Source organism: Centruroides sculpturatus, unplaced genomic scaffold (genome assembly GCF_000671375.1).
Source record: "Centruroides sculpturatus isolate CEXI.00-Female unplaced genomic scaffold, Cexi_2.0 scaffold745, whole genome shotgun sequence".
Classification (NCBI taxonomy): Eukaryota; Metazoa; Arthropoda; class Arachnida; order Scorpiones; family Buthidae; genus Centruroides; species Centruroides sculpturatus.
Window position 1 is genome coordinate 347,847 of NW_019384870.1, and position 23,249 is coordinate 371,095.

At 30.1% G+C, this 23,249-nt stretch overlaps 1 protein-coding gene across 1 annotated transcript in view; it reads right to left on the reverse strand.

Moving 5' to 3' along the window:
* Positions 1-23,249, reverse strand: part of LOC111630884 (mediator of RNA polymerase II transcription subunit 13-like) — a 145,816-nt gene that overhangs the window by 87,036 nt on the left and 35,531 nt on the right. Inside the window, exons 4-8 of the mRNA XM_023375043.1 lie at positions 22,412-22,499; positions 14,469-14,549; positions 14,249-14,391; positions 13,679-13,864; positions 4,543-5,005 (exon numbers count right to left, since the gene is read on the reverse strand). Coding sequence (XP_023230811.1) covers positions 4,543-5,005; positions 13,679-13,864; positions 14,249-14,391; positions 14,469-14,549; positions 22,412-22,499 — 961 coding nt within the window. The remainder of the gene's footprint in view (positions 1-4,542; positions 5,006-13,678; positions 13,865-14,248; positions 14,392-14,468; positions 14,550-22,411; positions 22,500-23,249) is intronic.

The following is a 23,249-nucleotide window of genomic DNA, read 5'->3' on the forward strand; positions in this document are numbered from 1 at the left end:
CTTGGCTTTGTAATTTTTGAACAATGGAGGTCTGACATCTTATGGAAAATCCTGTTCTTTTCATGAAGCAGGATACCCAACCATGACTTGCTTTGAATGCTGAGATCTCTGGCTTTTGCTTGGAGAATTTCCATGGTCATACACCTACTGTGCATATTTCAAAAAATTTTGTAGTTCTTCTAACTTTAGATATTCACCAGTTTTCAATCCACAAAATGATTTTCTTGTACTTTCACAATTAAACAATGAATCTTGTTGATTACGCCATTTCTGCGCGCACACTTCTGATACACTGAACTCACAACCTGCAACACAGTTATTGCTCTTTTCTGCATGCAAAAATACTTTTCTCTTAAAAAGAAGCCGAGTACTGTGTTCTCCTTACTTTTTACATTGTCAAAAACCCACAGATCTCTAAATCTTTTTACTCAGGCTAAATGCAAACCTCCAACTCTATGCAAGTTTTTTGCTGACTATATCTTTCCACTACACAAGCTAAAAGTAAAATACCATAATATTGAAGAGTGACCCGTCATTCCTTTCCTCAAAGCTATTTTTAGACAGTTTCTTTGAAAGTGACATTCACCCTGGCCTTGATAGCACCCTGCTATAATGGCAGCTTGAACTATACAGTTCACAAAAATTATTGCAAGAATGCAAGGAATCCTTTGCTTGTGCATATAGGATAACTTAGGTTTATGAAGCAGTGAAAAATAAATAAAATTCTCATCTTATATGCAAATAAATATAGTAATAACTGACTCAATTATACTCTTTTTTCATACATTAATTTTTACTTTATTCTTTTCTTATCATAACATCGGTTCTGTTGCTAAATACCACATTTATAATAAAACTTATGCAGGTTTACAAGAAAATTTTATGGGTACCACGAAGTAGTTTTAAAACTACTTTGTGGTACCCATAAAATTCCCTTGTAAATCTGCATAAGTTTTAATATAAATCACTGGCCACCTCATGTAAGTGGTCAAGATAGAAGTGTCCTAAAATGACATTTATCTTGTTTATGTAACCAACAGAACAGAAAAATCCCACATTCCTAAATTCAATCTATTGTTTAAAGCACTTTAAACAGAAATGAGCTTTGTTGCTGTATTTTTGGAACAGTTTGCAAAGTTGTGTATTAATTCATTTAACAGGATTTAGTACAGTACTCTAATTATAGTTCTGTATGTCAATTTTTTTGTAACCCCATTTAACTGACTACCTCATTTATGTGGCTAGAAATTGTATATCCTGAAGGTAGCTAAATAAGTGTGGTTTTATTATATTAAGTTTTACCAGCTATTCTTAATACTTATTAATTGATAATTAATCTAAAACAATGGTTCCCAATTAGTGGTACGCGTACCCCTGGGGGTACGTGAAATTGCATGAAGGGGTACGTGCGGCAATCTAAAATCGGTTGATTTAAAATTTAAATGCATGAGATGAAGCAATCAAAAAAATAATTGGTGAACCATCAAAAATTTGGCAATTTACAACATGATGTTGAATGTACAAATTCTTTTATTTATAACTAAATATATTCTCAAAATTTCATCAAAAAATGCATTCATGACAATACCTAAATGAAATTCTTGCGCAAGAAACAAAAATTGTACAATTAACACAATTTATGTTAACTGTACAATTATCATTATTATCATGTCAGCGAAGTGGCAATAAAATATTTACTACCATTTTGCACAACATACCTCTGTGAGAGCGAATTTTCAGCCATGACAAACATGAAAACTAAACATCGTCAACGACTTCAGCTTGAAGATGACTCGAGATTGAAGCTGACCAAAAAGCAACCAGATTTTACAAAGTTGTGCAAAGAAAATAGTGCACATTTGTCACATTAAAATTAAATAACCTTATGTTATTTTCATTATTATTAGAATTGTATTTTAAAGGTAATAAATGTAAAAAAACTTATCTATTTATCACTTACTGTCTACCCACAGCTTCGCCTGCATTATATAGAATTTTCTCGTGGGAGTAAGATATTTTCTCGCAGTAAAATGTAGCCTATGTCCATGTCCAACATGTAAGCTATCTCTGTGCCAAATTTTATTAAAACCTGTTCAGCAGTTTAGACATGAAAAAGTAACAGACAGAATTATCTTCGAATTTATAATATTAGTATGGATTAATATGAATTTCTGCTATAAGGGGTGAGTGAGTTTGAGCTCTTTCTTGAAGTGGTACGCAGGAAAAACTAATTGGGAACCACTGATCTAAAATATCCCCAAAAATTGTGTAATATTCTGAAACAATATAGAAATTGGATATAATTTAATTAAAGAAATAAGATAAAAGAAACTATTAAAATTCATTAAATCATACTATGGCTTTTAAATTTTATGACTTCATAATTCTTTACAGCAGTAATTGGTACAATACTCTAAATAAATATATTTTCTAGTTATAAGCTTCTAATTAAATTAGATAATTATCTCAAATAACCAATTGATAGAGATATATGAGGCTTATCAAACTGTAATGGAGTCAAGTAATCAATTACTTGACTCCATTACAGTTTGATAAGCCTCATATATCTCTATTAATTGGTTATTTTAGATAACTATTCAATATATTTTCTGTTTGTGATATTAAATGCAATGCACAGCAACATTAACTTTATAAGAGTACATTGTTAATACAACAATATGATAGATAACACTATGAAAAGGGTGAACAAGAAAAATATTCTTAATTTTAACGAATCAACTTAATTAGTTTTTATTAGAATTGTCTATTCATAATGAAAATTTACAATAAGCACTTTTTGTAAAATATTTTTATTCAGATCAGTCAAGATTTAAAAATATTTAATTACAATAATTTCTAAAATTATAATTCAAGGATTGGATGATTCTTTTATCATCCATCATTATTTTTCTATAAAATAATAATTAATTTGCACATGTTAATTAAATATAAACTATATTGAATAAGTTATAGATAATTTGAGAAAAATTATTTATATAAACCATTTAAAATTAAAGTTTCATTTAATATTTTATTAAATGAAACTTTAACCATTAACCAAGGGACTTCTACATCACTGACCAATTTTACATTTCTTCTAAATGCAAAATAGTTTGTCACGTACAACTCCATTAATAACAGCAACAATAACAACAAGAAGAAGAAATTATATGCTAATACTGATCCTAATGTATGATGATAAAATGTTTTTCAAGACTAAGTTTGTTTCAGCTTATAAAAGTTGCCACTACATTAATGTTTAACATATAAATAAATAAATATCCACAACAAACCCAATACTTATAATTAATATTGCCAAATTATAGCCCAATGTTATACGGCTTTTGGAGTAGTTATTGTTTAGCATACAATTATTTGTTTGTTGCTACAAAATACTTTTAAAAATTAGAAAAAATTTGATCATCATTGGTTTAGAGTAAAATCTTTAAATAAAAAGTTAAATTTAAAAACTCACACCAAGCTTTATATAGTTTCTGAATACAAATTCACTGAGTTCAGTGTTAATAAAGTTTCCTTTAGTATTAACACAAACACTTTCGACGAGTGTATAACCATTGTCTTCAGGTGAAATAGACAAATTTTAATGAAACGAACGTGCAGAATGTTCCAAAGGAACAGAATTTTTTAAAATTCAAACAAGGTGCCCGGAAATTCCGTTAAGAACGTGCAAATAGTTTTTGATATGTTCAAATCTTTAAATTTAATCTTATAATGCAAAATTTGCAATATTTCAGGAAAAGTAAAAAAAATCTTGGGTTTAAACAAAATGATTGAAATGCTTAATGGTTTAAAAATATTGGCTTTTAAATAATTTTTTAGTGTTAGAGCATGTGTATTTTCAAATTTTAAGGGTAAACTTGACATACAGGTCAGAAAATAATTTCATAAGTTGAAATTTTCTTCTAGATCAGGGGATTCCCAACCTTTTTTGTATATTCATTCTTTTGAAGAAAAATACATACATTATTTTTTAATAAACTTTTTAATATTTGGAGTTCTGAAAATGATAGTGAAAATTTTTTCAAACATTTTTAATTGATATTACTAAATAATAAAAGATTATTAAATTATTATATACGCATGTAAAATATACATCTAATTTACTCATTGACCTCCTGCCAAACTTTCATCAGCCCAATTGGAAGCTCTGCTCTAGATCAGTGGTTCTTAAACTTTTTTGAGCCATAACTGTGAGGAGAACAGTTATAACTTAAGTCATCATGCTCCATTGAAAAAATAATTTACAGAAGAAAAATGTTTAATTTTTCTTCTGTATAATATATTTTTTTTTATTTCCACTGCATGATCACTTTTTACTTTTAATTTTTCCATATCACATAATAATGATATCATATTACACCTGAAGCAATTTTATTTAATGAAAATATTGCCTCTGTTCCTAACCCGAGGCTATCCCACAGACCTCTATTTTACAAAGCTCAGCTCTAAACCATTTTTATATATTGTACAGTAAAAATTTAATAGATTTTGTAAACTTAAAAACTATATAAAGATGCTTACCTAGAACAATTACATCTTGACTGATTTGCTGGATCAATAAAATCCCACTGACCAACACTTTCATCAGCATTCCCTTCTGACTGACTCACTGAATTATGGCAATGATTAACAGTACAGTCTTGCCAAACTGCTTGTTTAGTTTTATATGAAGTTTTAGAATGTTGTTGAACAGATGTTTGTGGCTGATGACACTGATTAAATGTATCAGATAATACCACTGTTGATGATTGAGAATTAAATCTATGAGATTGATGATTGAGACCAGATGGATCACATGGTGACGTTGGTGGTGTAAGAACACCCATTGTTTTATGTGATGACTGAGGTGGAACAGTTGCAATTCCAGCAGAAAGAGGTACATATGTCTGACTACTGTTTATTCCTGATAATATCCTGTCTTGACTTAAATCATCACTTTCAATAAAAAACACATAGCAAGAAGGATATCTCATTTTCACACCACCTAAAAAAATGAAATTAAAAGTATATCATAATGTAGATGTCAATAATTACTTTAAATTTTAAAAAAACAATTAAATGTTGTAAAAATAAAACAATTAGTTTTGAAAATAGCAGACTTTTCTGTTGTTATACAATTAAATAAAATGCTACAAATAATGCATGATATAATTTATTATTCAATTTTTCAACTTGTTTACTAGTGACTGAACTTAAAACAATAAATTTAAATTAAAGAAATGAAAAGGATCAATATCTTAATTTAAAACATTTATATCATTATAATAATGTTATTGGTATTTAGTTTAACATTATTAAAAATAATAATTAACATTTTTAATAGAAATATCAAGATTTTAATTTAGTTATGTGGATGAAGTTTTACTACATAATTAAAATAGAAACAATATAATAGATATAAAACTCCTAAAAACTGGATATATTTAATATCTAAATAAATATAAAACTGAAAAATAACTGCAAATAATAGATGTTAAATCTTGTGAACTCTCCACTTATTTGAATAACCTCAGATGTGGTGTGGCATATTCATAATAAATGTTTTGAGTATGGAAATTGGTATAGCATGCCACGTTTTCTCCACTGCAACTTTTAAGTCTTTTACTGAACTGTATTGTTTGCCATTAGCTTATACAATTCTTGAGAGCACACCCTAGATATTCTCAATTGGGTTTAGACCTGGAGATCAAGGTGGATGATCCAACAGTTGGACTTGTTCTTGCTAAAGTCAATTTTTTCTAGTGTAAGATGAATAGACTGGTGCATTGTCTTGCATACAATAAAACTTTCTGTCTGCTAATTTTAGTACATTTGGGAGTAAAGTAGTTTCAATCAGCTCTTGACACTTTTTTGAATCCATTTGTCTGTTTACAGGTGATATACTGTATTTCAAAAAACTGGGTACTTAATTATATAACACTCACCACATAAACCATCATCAGTTCATAACCAAACAGAAGAATTCTTTCTACGAACGTTTTCATCTACATGTAATATTACGGAGGATATTTACGTCATGATCTACGTGAAATCAATTTATTATTTATTCAGATATGTTTCAAATATTTTACATATTTTCAATTTTAATGCAACATATTCAAATTACGTAGTTAAATGGAGCCTTCAAAAACATTCTATTCTACTAGCCGTTAGTTCGATATCAATACCTGAGGATGTCTATTACATATAGATGAAAACGTTCGTAGAAAGAATTTTTCTGTTTGGTTATGAACTGGTGATGGTTTATGTCAGTGTTTCTCAACCTCTAATGAATCATTGCCCCCCTTCAACGTAGTATCGCCCCCTTCAATAAAACCGTTACGTAGTATCGCCTCTTCACTTCAAAATTCCGATGTCGAGGGCCAAGGCTAACGCCAAATTTATACTGCATTGAATAGACTAGTGACTAGTTTAATGTTATTTGTTTAATTATTGTACGATATAACAAATAAAATATCTAATTATTCTTAACATAATGTTTTACTATATTGCCCAGAAAATTGATTTTTGCCCCCAAAATATAAATTGTTACTAATTGCCCCCTCAACATGGAAAAACGCCCACATGGGGGCGATATTGCCCCCACTGAGAAACACTGGTTTATGTGATGAGTGTTATTTAACAGGTGATTTTCCCTTGCAAGAAATGGCACTTCACATCATAATGGAACCACCAATCATCTGTCGTTAAGATAAAATCATCTCTTCTTTGAAGTTCAGATCATCTGGACCATCCAGACTACACTTTTTTTCATCTGAAAACATAACATGTCATCATTCTGTATCCCAGGACATGTGATCTCATGCATAAGTCAATCTTACAGTTTTATGTTCATTAGTTAGGGGAGATTTTCTTTTCAATTTTTTTCTTTTAAGTTGTCCTGATGATTTTATCACTCTTTGAACAGTATGAGGATGAACTTTTAACTCTAATTCACTCGCAATTTTTATGCTGATGTCACACTGTTGCTTGCAATCCTTAAAATTTGCCAGTTATCTCTTGCATTAAACTTAGTTGTACATAACAATGTGACTCCTTCCTATTTGGGCAGCTACAGACCAATAGTTTTGCAACTGTGGCCATAAAATATCAATTTGTCCTTATTCTTTCTCTGTAAGTTTCACACCTTTTCCCATGTTTGACAGATGATTTTTTGTACACAAATACATGCAATCTCTTTACATTTGTTTTCTACTTTTTGGAAGAACTACTTCAATATTATTCTTTCATTATTGTATAAACCTATTAATTTACTTTTTTAAAGCATATGAACACGATCTACTTACATTGTGCAAATTGCAACATTCTGAATTGTCATATACACAATCCACTAAACTTATAATTTTTAATGAACTGTTTTTCAATCAACCCTGAAAATGCCTTATTGACCACTTGACCCATGATCTAATGTATGGACCAACCACAAGACAAACCACAAACTAGAAAAAAGAATAAAGATGGCCACAGTTAGTATATTTTTGAGATGATCTATGTATGTGTCATCTTGTAATCTAGCAATACCATATATCAGTGATGAAAAAATCTTTTCTGAACAATGTCTGCAAGTGAACTTTGTAAGCTTCTGGCAAGCCATATGCATTTTTCTTCTGTAATTTTAGACTTTAACACTGCTTTGTACTAACATACTCCATAAGTGCCAGTAGACCAGGTACTAAAATAATATATAACTTACTAATTACCATAGCCTAATAATGTTTTGTCTTAATATGTGTGTAGGAATGATATAAAAAAGGAGACATGTTTACTACAAAGAACACAAATTTAAAACTATAACCATTAAACTTTTTGCATCCACAAGCATTGCAGTTATTGTGCCAATAACTGCAATGCTTGTCTTAAGAGTATAAATATCCTTGAGACTCTTACAAGTAATATATTATAGTTTGTTCTCATCTTTTACTGGTCTAGATTAATCTGACTGTTCTTTATCATGAAAATCGGGTTAATTGGATTGCATAATAGCATGAGGTAGAAAACAAGAAAATAAAATTACATTGCCAAAGTCCTAAAAGCCACATATTAAAACCTCATAAGCCACATGCAGCCTGCAGGTCATGCAAAAAATAGATTTAAGAATTTAATATCTTTAGAAAATATAATAAATTAATTGTTATTCACAGTTAATTAATTTACTCTTACATGTTTAGAAAACTTTTATTTAAAAAACTTCATTTTGTAATGGTTAGTAGCTATATAACTTTATTCACTGACACATATAAACAACAATTGATTTATAATAGCTTAAATTCCAATAGCTTATACCTTCTAGCTAAACTGATTTACACCTAATTATTTACTACCCAATCATAATGCAGCAATTCATTTGGAAACCAGCAATACCATGCTAAAATGAATCAGCTGACATCTAATATAACACAGAACCTCTATCATTGTGCACTATGCAACAAATTACATCAGTTGGGTTTCCACAGCAGACATCCTTTGAGAATGCTTATGATAAAACCTTACCACAAATGACTACAAGACACATGGATACATTTTCATTACAACTGGACCTTAGACATATGGAGAAAGGTGTCTAGACCAATCAAACAAAATCCCATTTCAAGTAGATGCCAAATTAGGACATAGTGTAGACAGCACGAGTCTTTAGTATCTGAATGCACTTCATATACAACACAGGCTGGTGGGAAAGAATGTTATGATTTGGTGTATTTCTCTTGGCATTTCAAGACTTTTATAGGTACTGTACATCAAAATCTGAACTGTGAAAGATATTGTAGCCTCCAGGAAGACTAATTAAACCCTTTGGTTCAAATTATGTAACCTGATGGGAGCCAATCTTTCAGCAGGAAAATGCACTATATCATTGCTCCAAAGCAGGGAGCCTACAACTTTTCTCTGCAAAGAGTCTGGCAGGCTGGTACAAAAGATATAATGAAAGGTTAAGATTTTTTTATTTTTGAATAATAAAAAACAAATCAATGTAAAATTTGCAACTGCTTTTTCAAAAAAATATCATCTTGGAAAGTTGGGAATAAATTTTCTGGTCCAATATTAAAATCTTGCATTATTCAATACCTTGATTTTATATATTTCATTATCAAAAAGATTTATTAGGAAAGGTATATAGAAGCAAAATTAGAAAATATCCCTGTGAAAATTTCTCAAAAAAGCTTTAAAATTTTCTTCTGGCAGATATTTGTGAAAATTTAACAATCACACTTCTTTAAATAGCTTTTTATAAAATCATTTGCAGAAAAGTCTATTAATTGTAGTTGGCTTATAAAAATTATAATTATGCTTTGAAGCAGTTCAATGTTCACAATTAAACATGTCACTGAAAAGAAGTTATGTGGACTAGATAAATATACTTAAAAGACCATATTTGGCCCTGATGCTGTAGATGTTGGAGACTCCTGTTTCGAGGTAATGTCAAACTGATTGGAAGAATATGACAGCAAATTTTCAAATTTTCCTAGGCTACCTAATTTGCCCAACACAAATGTGAGGAGCAGAATGTCACAAACTGTGTGATAAAGCACCCTAAACCAGCAAGCTAAGAGAAGTGCTATAGAGTCAAAGCTATTTTGAGCACTTTTGGACATGCAGAAGAATACCTTTCTCTGATTTGACAGAGACCTAGTCATAAACTACAAATTTTGCTTATTAAATTTTCTTCTATGATAAACAAATTTGAAGAGTGTTTTTCTTATCATCATTTCCATATCTCTATAAAAGGTGGAAATAGGAAATCAGCCTTTTCTTCTTTTGAGCCTTCATCAACATGTGGTAGTACCATGAAGGTCGAGTTTCTTTTTTTTAGTGATATATGAATAAGGCAACATGTGCCTCAGATGCATCATACTATGAGTTGCTCTATCTACATGAACACAACTGAGCCTATCCCAGACACACAAAGCACTTTAATAATTTATTTTTGTATTACAGGTCCTTTAATGTAATAATTGCATATCAAACACATTTATTTGTATTTTATTATCTCTCCTGCTATTAACTTAAAACAAATCAAATAGCTCTACAACAGTTTAATTTTGTAAGGTTTAATGTGTTTCATTCTAATTAGTTATACTTACCTGATGAAGACATTTTAAAAATGTTGAAAATGTTTGATCATTAAAGTTTTGCTAGTTTTAGAAAGTTTTAATGTTTCTAATGTTTTGCTTCTTATACTGTTAATAAGTGTTGTCAATGTTCTGCTTATAATACATTTTTTTGTATATTACATTATAGGATAAATAATTGCAGTATTCAAAAAAAAAATATAAAAGTCATTCAAGTAGAAATTGGAAAACATATAGAATCCAAACTATAAAACCGTTGGCAATAATTTGCAATAGTATAGAACAGCATTTCCCAACTTATTTAAATTGTAGAACCTTTTTCACTTTGATAAAAGTTTTGAAACCTAACAATTTTTACTGATCATAAATAAAACAAAAAATGAAAGAAAATCAAAAATAATTTACTAAACACAGATTACATTAATAATATTTGCTTTTCAATTATTAAATTAGTTAATAATTTTTGTAAAATGATTTCATCAGCAAATGTAATGAGAGCTCAACTAGCAATGAGATAATCAAATGCACTTGATTTTTTTGCAAATCACTAAATAAACACTAAAGTATTCAAATATTGCTAACCCCGGGGCAACAGTTTCTCAAACAGGAATTAATACTTTAGCAATCAAATACAAATAATTGAATACTTAGGAAAGAATCAAATAAGACTACATGGTATCATGGTATGATTTTCTAATCATTAAGTCCTGGTCACACTATGCGATTTCTAGCCGCGCAGGCGACTGCAACTGCAACAAACGCGAGTCGCGTGCGTCTTCTCATGGTCACACATTGTTCGTTGACGTTGCAACTCGGAAACACGTGATCCTATAATAAACCAATAAAATTACAGTAGCTTGTTTTTAACTACTTTCGTGAGTTTGCCGATATTTTACGTTCTACTTCAGAGTATTTACGGAATTTTAGCTACTTTTCTTATTAAAATAGCAAGCAGTTCCTTTTCTGGAATGAATAAAAGAAAAAAAGGCGATTATTTTAATAGAGCTGGCGAAAATACATGAAAAGATAAAATCTTCGATAAAACGAAGAATTGAAATCCCACAGGTATTCGTGAGCCTGAATAAGCTTGATCAATCTCGATTCTGTAAAAGTATTAATCCTCTGACTATCCGCCATGATGATAAACTATTTTCAATGTTGTCACTGTATGACATGGCATAAAGGTGTTTGTTGATTGGATGCGTGTTTGCAATCGTCGCGAGTAGAACAAACCTTTTGTTTCTAGTTGCGATTGCAGTCGCGCCGGTTTTCGAGGGGGATTACTAGTTAACGGGAACAGCCGTCGCGGTTGCAGTCGCCTGCGCGGCTGGAAATCGCATAGTGTGACCAGGGCTTTAGACTCAATGGATTTTTCCCCCACAAATATGAGCTGTACAGAACTAAGCACACACCCCCTTTTCCTACAGAATATTAACAGTTTTTAAAACATTAAAAAAAATTTTTAATACAAATTTTGAACTTTTAATTAATGCTCAAAAACTACTTTTATTATGAAACCTAGAATTTTTATCAGTGGAATGTTAAGGATCTGCAGACCACAAGTTGAGAGCTGCTTGTTTAGAAGCTTAGGTCTATTGACAACACTGCACAACACTACAAAAAGTTATCTTGTGATAATTGTTTGGATTATTAGTGTAGTTGTGCACCAAACAAACTAATCAGTAATCAGATTTCTTCCTGCAGAAGGTGTAGAATCCATCAAAATTATAAATGTATATTAAATATACATAGTATGCTGTGAATAATGTTTAAAAAAATGAAAGTTTATGAATGAGCTAATAAATTTTAAAATGGAATGCAAAGTACTGAAGATTCTCCTTGACCTAAACAAACACATTATCATAATGCTGAAAGTGATTGTAACCATAATATCAATCTCTGTAGGGTTTGGCCAGGCATAACCATATTACAACAGAAACCCTATCCCGAACTACAATACTCCAAAATCTAAAATCCAAGAAGAAGAATAGAAGTTAAGAGAATAAAAACATTTAATGAAGAACAAAGTATTGTAGTTTCTGCTGTAATATGGCTATGCTGGCCAAACTCTACAGAAAATATGTTGTCTGTTTATGTTGCATAATCAATCTCATACAGAATTGACTCATTACTTGAAACTTCTATTGCAATCTAGCACCACTCTCGCAATACAGGACCAGATTGATGCTGGATCATCAAAAATACAAAAAATACAAAAATTTGGCATTTTCACAAAATCAGATTGCATATAACTTACTGAATTTATTTACCAGTGCAAACTACTGTATAATTTCAATTTGTTTACACACACCCTTTAATCAGTCTGACAATGATGAAGTGCATGGCCATACTATGTTTAAATTCATTGAAAATCCCCACAAAAATACTGATGAGAACAAATTATTACACAAATCAACATTCACAATGATTCATGTACATGTGATATTTAATTCCAGACATACACTGTATATGTTTAGCTTCTATGAATCATATATATGATTCATAAAAGCTAAACATATCCAGAATATGAGAAATCTGTTTTTAGATGCACTGCCTCACACTGACATGTAGGAAAAAATACATGTCACTGAATGCAAAATGTTTATGTTAGCACTAATGTGTCCAAGTAAATTCTGATTTGCTGAATACTAACATGCTAGATTATCATCAGAGTGCACCAGATTACCAGACATTCTGGATTAATGAACTTCTGCTGTATAATCAATGATATTGCTATGAAAAAGAATTAGTACTAATTCTGTATACACAATTACAAAAAAAAAATAAGTTCAATGGCTTCCTAATCATTTGAGAACAGGAATGAGAGAATCATCACAGGATGAGTGTTCTTTGTTTCTTGTATACGAGGGAAGAAAAACTTTTCTGCATTGGTAATTACTGAAGATAAACAACTAAATGCATTTGTTCTCACTAGGAAAGCAAATACATTAGCACAGAATCATGTTATAACAGTTAGTTCACTTCAGCAAAAGATAGATTGATAATCGTTATTAACTGTTTTCTGGAATTTTAAAGAAGTAATAGTTAAACATTATCTGAAACAAAGCAAATTAATTACCAAAGACATTGTGGCATTCTGAAGCAGGCAATTCAAATGAAAAACTGGGATTTATCTTCAGTGTATGTATCTGTAGCAAGACAATATCCAACTTTACATAATCAAACCTTACAGCATATTCAGAAGTTAAAATTTAAAATGTCATAACATTTGCCATATTCATTAGATTTTGAACTAATGATTTAAATTTCTTTTGGCATTTCAAAGACACACTATGTAGGTGTTCACTCTGAATCAAACATGAGGTAAAAGAGATAGTGTTAAGATTATCTGTAATAGCAAGAGGAAAATTTCTTCTCTTGATAAATTTACGTCTTAACAAACCACTGAAGGAAGTCTGTAGAACATAACAAGACTGTATTGAAGATCAATTTCATTTCAATGTACCTATATTTGTAATAAATCAACCTATAACACTTTTCCAGTTTCCACTTGAATTTTGGATATTCATTGAAAAATAATAAATGATTATTATAACATCAATTTTATATTTAAGTATCAAAAAACTTACCAACTATAACTTCAACTGCACAAGGCATATCTTCATCTTCATTTCCAAGATCTCTACTATTATGGTCCCATGATGGTAAAGGATAAAACTGCTGCCATTCACCCAACAAACGTCTGGTTGTCATATCAGTATCTTTATAACTTTGTCCAGTTAAGGTACCAGCCATACCAAAAGGACTGAGAATTACTAAAATAAAAAAATTTTTAAATAGATTTTAATAATATACATATAAATAATGAATTTCAAATTATATTTCATAATATTGTAGTTTTTATTATTCATGCTATTATTAGTAATTATCCTATGTGGAAAGAAATAATAAATTTCCAAATTTTTTTGAATAAAAAAACTCCAAAATAATTCAATTTAACAATTCTTTTATTGGCTACATATGATATATCATGCAATACAAATGATTGCTTCTATAGGAACATTAATATTTTTTATTCATCACTGATTTAATTTCTACATTAATAAGATGTAAAAATGATTCTTTAAATTACATTATACCTTTCTATGTATAATTGTAAAAATCAATAATTGTATAATTATAAAGGTATAGTATTATACCTTTAATTCCAGAATGTGAATGAGCAGCCAGCAAGTGATGTTTTGTAAGACAATATACTGCTGGGTGTTGCCTGACATCCACACTAGCACAAACTGTACTATCTCCATGAACAAAGAAGTTAAAAGCAAATGTAAGCTGCGGACTAAAAGAAATTTAAAAAATTCAGTTAGAAAAATGCCTAAAGTATATTTATTTATGTTTAAAAAAAATTTTTTTTACCTTCTTCCAGGTTTATCTAACCCATCATATGGATGAACAAACCATTTACCAAGACGTGTGATGCCTCTTGATAATAAGCATCTACAAAATTAAAAAAGTTAATTAAAATTTAATAATAGCAATAAATATCATCCATTTTCTGCTATTAATACTAATTAAAAATGAAGTTTTGTGCAATACATTTTACTAAAACTTACTTTTTATTTTGTTTAATACTCAATGCTAATATTTGACTTGTATATATATGTTTATTAATACATATATTTTATATATAAAAATAAAGCTATTTTCTTTTTTCATAAATAAAATGTATTAAAGAACTTTTATATTCTCACATTTTCAAAATGTTATTTTTGTCATAACAAAAGTATTTTATTTTTAATTAAATTTATTTAATATAACTTATTTTCATCAAAGTAATAATATTAAAATAAATAATAAAGCATACTTTAAATTATTTAAAATTATGAGGTATATATACACTATTTAAACAACAAAAAACTTCAAATTATTTTTCTTTATTACTGAAAAGAATTTTGTTTCTTTATAAAACTAATTTGTTAAATCATCATCATATAATATATTTTTCAATTATTATAAATTGCCAATTTTTTTAAAGGAAGATTGTTACATAGACTAGTAAATAATATTAGTGGCATTACAATATTTGGTTTGATCACATTCAAACAAACAAAAATATACTTCATGTATAAGTATGCTTATAAATTAAACTTTGTATTTTTTGTTTATCAAGAACTATAGCAATTCATTAACGATATTTGTTAGAGTAGCATTCTTTGTTCACCTTATGATGAAATTCAATAACTATATTGAAACCAGGATTAATTTTTATCAATTTTTTAGTGTGAAAGTATTTAGTCATAATAATAATAATGTGTCTTAAAAAATATATATAATAGTAGTAGTTTACAATATATTCATATTATAATATTTATAATGTACTTTATCACATATTTTAATGGATTGCTGCCAATACAGAAAGTGAAATAATTTTGTTTTCATTTTATGTATCTGCATCCTTTATCAAAATATTTTTGCCAATTGACGCTGGAAAGAAATCTAATTGCTCAGAGTGGTTTGCTCCCATCTCATGTTGGTCATCTGAAGATATGGATCATTAATGTCCATACAATGCTGTAGCTTTTACTTGCCAGAACCCACATAGGTAACCAGGAAGTCAATACTATATAATTCTTGCTATTGCTGTTATGACAGAGTCCTGAGGCTGACACATCAAGAAAAGATCAAGACATCCTATGACCATCACTCCAGTCAATGTTTGCCTGAACAACTATCTGACATGCTGAAACTATTCATGAACAAACTTTAATATTTGGAGTCAGACACTAACTGAATAAGCTAATGCTGACATAAAACACTAAATCGATACTGGAACCCTTCAATCAAACAGAAACCAAAATGGATCTTACCAGCCAAACGAAAGATTACTAATGATGAAGTCAACAAAATGTTACCTCAGAGCATAATATAAGGGTCATCACAGAGTTGACTAAGACTTTTGTTTCTACAGAGAAAATGAGAAAAGTAATACACTCACCAAACTAGGTCAGTTTTTTGAAGTATTTCTTGAATGTTCAAATACAGCTGCCAAGGTTCCTTTGATATAGAAAGAAGTGGGTTGATGTCCAGGACACATTTCTAGAGTACATCATTTGTGTTGAATTTTATTTCTCCCAGATGTTCTTTAAGGAATTCAAATGAATGATAATCACTTGAAACCAAGTCACGACTGTAAGGGAGGGTGGGCCAGAACTTTCCAGCATATTTCAGCGAGAGATGTTGCTGTCAGATTTGCTGTATGTAGTCAGAAATTGTCAGGAAGAATAAAGACCTTTTCTGACAGCTTTTGTGGTCTATTTTTGAAATAGCTTGTACAAAGATTTTCAGAAGAGCTGCACTCTTCTGAAAATACTCTGCATTAATTCTTGTCCCTTTCTCCAAGAAATTCATGTAGATAATGTCTTTGAAGTCCCAGAAGACAGCTGTTAGTGTCATTCTGGAAGAGGTTTGTGCTTTGCATTTTTTGTAAGGCAGAGAACATTGATATTGTCATTCTTACTGTTTTGTTTGTTTTCCAGAATGAAATATAGCACCCAAGTTTCACTGCATGTGAGATTACTTCCAGTATTCCAGAAAACAAACACTTTCAGCTCAAAAACACTTAAGAACTCCTTCACAAATTGTCTTGCATGTTGATTTCTGATTGAATGTAATCTGTTGTGGAACCCACCTGGTAGACACTTTCCAAAGCAGTAAATGTTTTGGAAGTAAGTGAATGATTTTCTCAACATAACAGCCACTGATTTTCACTTCTGAAGACAATTTCTGCACTAAAACTCACTAATTTTAAGATGAGCTGTTGAATATGCAAGATGTTAAATTCTGTGACTGTTGTAAGTTTAATACAACTATGCAGTTTATTTGTAATCAAGCTCTTACCCTTCACCAAACTGCTGACATTTTCATACATTTGGTTTTTTTGCACTCTCTGAGTGGTAAAGGGCTGGCCTAAAATCACAAATAAAAGAATAAAAAAAACTATTCATACACTCTCACATGTGGCATCATTTGTTTTCCATATTGTGCTTTCAATCTTTTCTAGATCTTTCTCAAATCTTCTTCAATCTTCAAGCTGGTTTCATCTTTTCTTTTACAAGAAATAAGATGATAGATTGCTGCTCCACAGTTACAAACATATTGCTTGATGCCATGTTTACTGCAACTACTGCATATACGTCAATAAAACAAATATAACCATGAGAGATTTATACTGTATCTTCACAGAAAGTGTTCTCGTCATATAATTATTACTCAATGTTTTATAGGCAAACTCTCTGTCAAACTTGAATAACCTTGTACAACCTAGTGTCTCCCCATGGACCAGTGTAGCCGTTTCAATCAAGAAACCTTCTGATGAATAGAGAGGTTCTGCATCAACTATAAAAAAGTTAAATGTTATCATCATGGAGGGTATCTATCCACTCTCAACAGCTAATAACATGCAAGACTGCTTGAAAAAGGTGCAATACTATGCATTGATGAATCTAAAATCTGATTATTGGCAAATTAAAGTTGACAAGCAAGATTGTTAGAAGATGGTCTTCATTACCCATGTCAAGTTAATCATGAGTTTCAAATCCTTTCATTCAGGTTCTGCTTTGGGCCTTTAACTTTTGAAAACATGGTAGGTGGACTGCTATGGGCCTTAGATGGAACATATGCCTCTGTTATCTTAACACGGCTTTGTTTTTCTCTATTGTTTTAGTTCTCCTGCAGCATCTGTCAATAATCCCCAAATGTTTCTAATGGATAAATTTGCAGTTGAAACTAAAGTGACGACTCAAAACCCAAAGCCTCAAAACTTACACTATCATATCAATGGAAAAAGGATTCTGCATAACCCTGATAAGTGGCCCTCAAGTTTCCCACACCAACAACCTTTAGTAAGTTCAAAGCTTTCTTAAGTTTCTGTTTTTAATTATAAATTAAATTATCATTGAGTAAATAATTACTCACTACACCGATACAAAAACATCAAAAAACAAACGTTTTTGAACCCCTTCTGGGCTCTGCATCAAGTTCTTAACCATTTCTACATGGTTATTCAATTATGGAATGATATTTAAATAAGAGTTTATTATAAGTTAAAAAAAACCCCTTGTCGCGCATGACAGGCAGGCCAACTCATTGCACATGCGTGACATGATTTTTGTAAAATTTTTTTTTTTTCGAACTTATAATCAAACTCTTATTCAAACATCATTCCATAATTGAATAACCATCTAGAAATGGTTAAGAACTTGATGCAGAGCCCAGAAGGGATTCGAAAACGTTTGTTTTTTTCAATGTTTTTTTGTATCACACTGTAATTTGGTTCTGAATACATCACTAAATTATCATTGTTTCATTGACCAATTTGCTATGATCACCAAGTCACTTATCTCACTCTGGTGGAATCCTGATTAGTAAGAGATTTCCAATCAATTGCAAGCTGTACTTGCTTCAGAACCTGAAATGAAACACTTTGATCCTGATGCATCAATCAAGCTACATACAGATACCAGCAGTTATAAACTTAGCGTCAGTCTCATCCAAACCCAAGCTGACTATCCCATTATTATCTCCCATGCAAGTCACACCATAATAAAAGCAAAATCAAATTATTTGACAATAAAAAAAAATGCCTTACCACCATCTGCTATATTTATATGAACATTTTTTCTGAGTGGTAACTTGATCTTTACTTGCTATGTTGATTAGCCAACCTCTGTGATCCTTTAAGTTGACTTTCGTGATGGGATCCATCTCCAGGAGTACAATGTAAGTATTGTACATAAATCTAGGTAAAAACATTTAGATGCTGATGTTCTTTCTTTTAATCCAAGTGATAATCTCCTTGGTTAAAAAGGTAACATGATCAAAGGTACAGTTAACTAGAGGCAACATCAACAGATTGGCAAAGCAATCCAATTTGGTTAACTGACCAAAGATGCTGCTGGCTCTGCACATTATCAAGTGTTTGACAAAATTCTTTATCTCTTTATCAACAAAGCTATAATCCAACAAGCCTGCCTTAAAACTGCATTATTTCACAGTCTCTCTGCTGCTCTGTTTTGGAAGTCTACCACGATAACTCAATGACCAAATACATTGGTTTCACCTGCACCTATAAGCATATCATACAGAACCACTATTATTGTTGTATTGTCTAATATGGCACTTTATTCATCTCAACAAATAAACTGCCATATTAGACTATACAACAAGGACTGCCAAGAATGTTATGGCCAAAGCCTCTCCTATAAGCATCAATCAAGCAACTTGTCCATATTTCTCTTCTGAAAGTACCTTTTTACATCATCAGCATTGATTTCTTGGGATATTTTCCTACATCGTTATCAGGCAATAAATGGATTATTGTCGCTGTTGATCACTTGAGCCACTATATGTTATCACTAAAGCTAAAACCAACAAATACAGCTGTTGAGTTTAAATGCATTTATCCTTTTCCAATTGGCTTTTTTAACATTTATGTTTCATAGCTTTAGGTTACTATTGGAAAAATAAAACAAACACAATATGAATAGTATAAGTATAAATCATACAGATAAAACAGCATTGAGAGTGAGCAAAATAGTATGATCACAAACCAAAACAAATGCCAATAGAAAATAGGATTACCACCAGCAGAATCAAAAAGAAAAAAGTATTAAAGTTATGATCAATAAGCATGTGCATATAATATGGCTCAGCCAATTGAAGATTGGATAGTTAAAACTCTACTGTACTATAAATTTTGCAGAAACATATTATAACTAATTTCTAATAAATAAATTATGTATTTATTTCATTTTATAATCTTGTTTGCACAGAATATATTTTTGTTAAAATAATACATTTTGTTTAACTCTTAATTATAACAAATTAATTATAGTAGTTTAAATCAAATGTTTTGTGATAGAGCATTTGAAAACCAGTATTTTCTAGACTCAATGTAAATCTCAAATACTCTAAACACTGAAAGAATTCAAAATGTTTCTTCTCTATTGGCTGAGAGCTCAAATTCAAAAAATTTGTGATCAGAGGAGAAATTCCATTTCATTTCTCTCCTTTAAGATTTCTCAACTGAAGACATCAATGTGATGCATGGTTTTAACCTGATGATGTGGATGATTTCTTCAGAAGTCTGGTTATTGTTATGTCAAGAAAGGCTTCAACCTCATAGGTCATCAATGGATACTGACATTATCGGTAAGGTCCAAATTAGCAGCATAAGAATTTTCCAAAATAAGAGTTTCAAAAATCTAGCAATTTTGTTGCTAGATTTGAATGTAAACATCATACAAAGTTATCAGGTTGATAGAGTTGATGTCATAATGCCACATAGTGCATATTTGAACCACAGCATGTGCACCTAGCCCAAGTTGTGAATTTCTTTAAAGAAGTGTAGACCAACACTTGTAATCACCTGATGTTCCTAAGGTTAGTGGCAGAAGGATGTCATGTCTATGGATACTACAGCAGGTCAGTCATAGAAAAGGAGAAACAGTGAATATCTAATTCTCTCTTGCTTGGAGTTGTTATACAGACAAAGATGACAAAGGGAAACATATGAACCTATTGGGGATGGTTAACATTGACATATACAGCCAGCATATCTGCCAGTGTCTGAATCATTGCACAAGGCTATCAGTTTTGAGTGATAGTAGTCATCATCCAATCTATGAATGATGCTGAAGATAGAGAGTATTTCCTGGATTATCTAGGTAAAAATATAGGTGGCCTTAGTTACTAATCAGCTTCTCAATACATCAAAAGCTCCTAATGATTCCAGACAGCCAGAATTATGAATAAGAGTTTTGGAGCACATATAACTGAAAATTTCTTTGGAGAGCAAGATCATCAAGAGAGGCTCTTGTATTTTGGCATGAAATGCAAGCTCATTCATTAGAAACATTCATAATTCATGGAATTGTCAATAGCAAAAGAACATGTTGGTTAAATACCATCATAGCCAATATCAACATAAACATAAATAGCAACACAACACTTGTACAATCTGCGTAGGGATGCTTTCTGGAAGGTTTTTTAAGGTTAACTGGCCCTATTTAGGCATTAAAGATGTGAAGAAAACCTGGAAAACTCCACATGGCCAGCTTGTCCTGGTGAGGTGTGAACCCACTATTGAACTTTCAGTGTTCAGGGAACAAAAGAGTGGTTCTGTTAAGAGATTCCATTGGGTGGCCTGCCTAGCAATCCTCTAAACAGATCACCCAAGCATTGCTGCAACTAACAAAATAATTTATAATAAAGCTTAAATGAACATGAACAGACTCAAAAAAGTCAGTGCATAACATTGTAGAGAGTTAGAATCCAGAAAATATTCTAGAGTCCACGTAAACTGCATGAACATTTACCACTATCATTAGTTAATGTTAATGAATTAGAAATAATGTTTATCATGAACAATAAACTAAAGTAAAAATTTTTTCTATCATAAAAACTATTGTTGCATATGTTACACATCTCATTGGCCTGGGTTTCATATTACCTGAACATACAACTGAAAATGATGTAACTTCTGGTAATTTTGCTTTCAATTCAGGGGAAACTTGACTAAAAACACATTTTAAAATATTTTAATTTTCATCTATAGTTTAACAATAATGAAATGTTTTTAAAGATAATGTCAATAAACTAAGTTGTTTCATAGAACTCCCTCTCAAAAGGTAACAAAAATTAATGCTGAAATAACAGGTTACTTAAAATTGATAGACTGATAGGAATAGCAAAGCAATTAAAGCTTTCTCTATTTTAGAATAATTAACTTTAGCAAGTATCATTAAGTAGGCTTAGAAAAATCTTGTTTTGTATTCAGATATTATGAAACTTAGCTGAAACAGAGAAATATTTCAGTTCTCATTATCCATTTCAGTTTTCATGTAACATGGGACCCAAGCATTATTCAATAAATAAAAGTTTACATGAATAGTATCAAGTATTTTCAATTTCAGAGAAATATTTTTAAAACAAAATATATTATATTATAATAAACATAATTTAAAAAGTATTTTAATTAAATTGATTTCATAATTATTTACTTATTTCATACAAGATGTAAAATATAATTTTAATTTAAAAAGCATCAATTTTTTAAAACCAAAACTAAATTCATTACCATTTAGTTTTGACATAAATCTTTAAAATTTATAACTTACTGACTCTTATGATTAGCAAATAAATATTCATTAAAATAAAAAAATTTTCAAAATAGACAATGTATAATATTTTCCTCTATTTCAGATATTATCTTATTTTTCTCAATGTTTAATCCAATGAAATATAATACCTTATATAATAATTTATACAATAACTAAAAAAATTATGATAAAATTTTATACCTCTCAATTAAATTATGTAAAGCTTTGAAAAGTAATGATCTGCATTCGTACGAAAGTCCACTTTCCCAAGAACCTTGTTCGCTATCTGCTGAAAAAAGTAATATACAATATAAGTAAATGCACATAAAATACCATTTAAACAATATATGTATTATTAGCAATTACTCTTTTCACAATTATATATTTTTATATTTAATGCATTACATAAATATTAAAATTTGTTTAAAAACAAATAATAAGAAATTTTTAATATAAAATGCATTCAAAAAAGTTCCAGAAATGGACATGTAAAATAAAAAATATCAAATGATACAAATTTTCATAATTTATGCATGATCTCTGTCAAGCAAATTCATAAACCAATCATAGAACTTCTCACATATATGCATATACTAATTGTTCTTTTCATAAAAAAATTAAAATAATAAAACAACTTTTTCAAAAATTTATTTTTATTTAGAAGATTTAGAAGAATAGAATATATATATAAACTTTTTCATTAAATATGAAAAGGAAATAAGAACATGGTAGAAATGATAGGCAGGAAGCTCTAACAAAATCAAGACATTATAAATGTCATAAACAATTCAAACCAGACAAATTGTTATAATCAAAAATACATATAGCCTTAAAAAAACAACATTGAAAAAATTCAATTAATCATTAGTGTGGATGGAAGAGTAACCATTCAACAGATAGCAAAATAGCAGCCATCATAATAAGATCTTAAGCTGAAACATACATTGGCAGAATTTATTCCTCATTTTCTCACAGGCCAGCAGATACAATTCTGCCTGAAAATTTCACAGAACACATTAAAGATGTTTGATGTTTACTC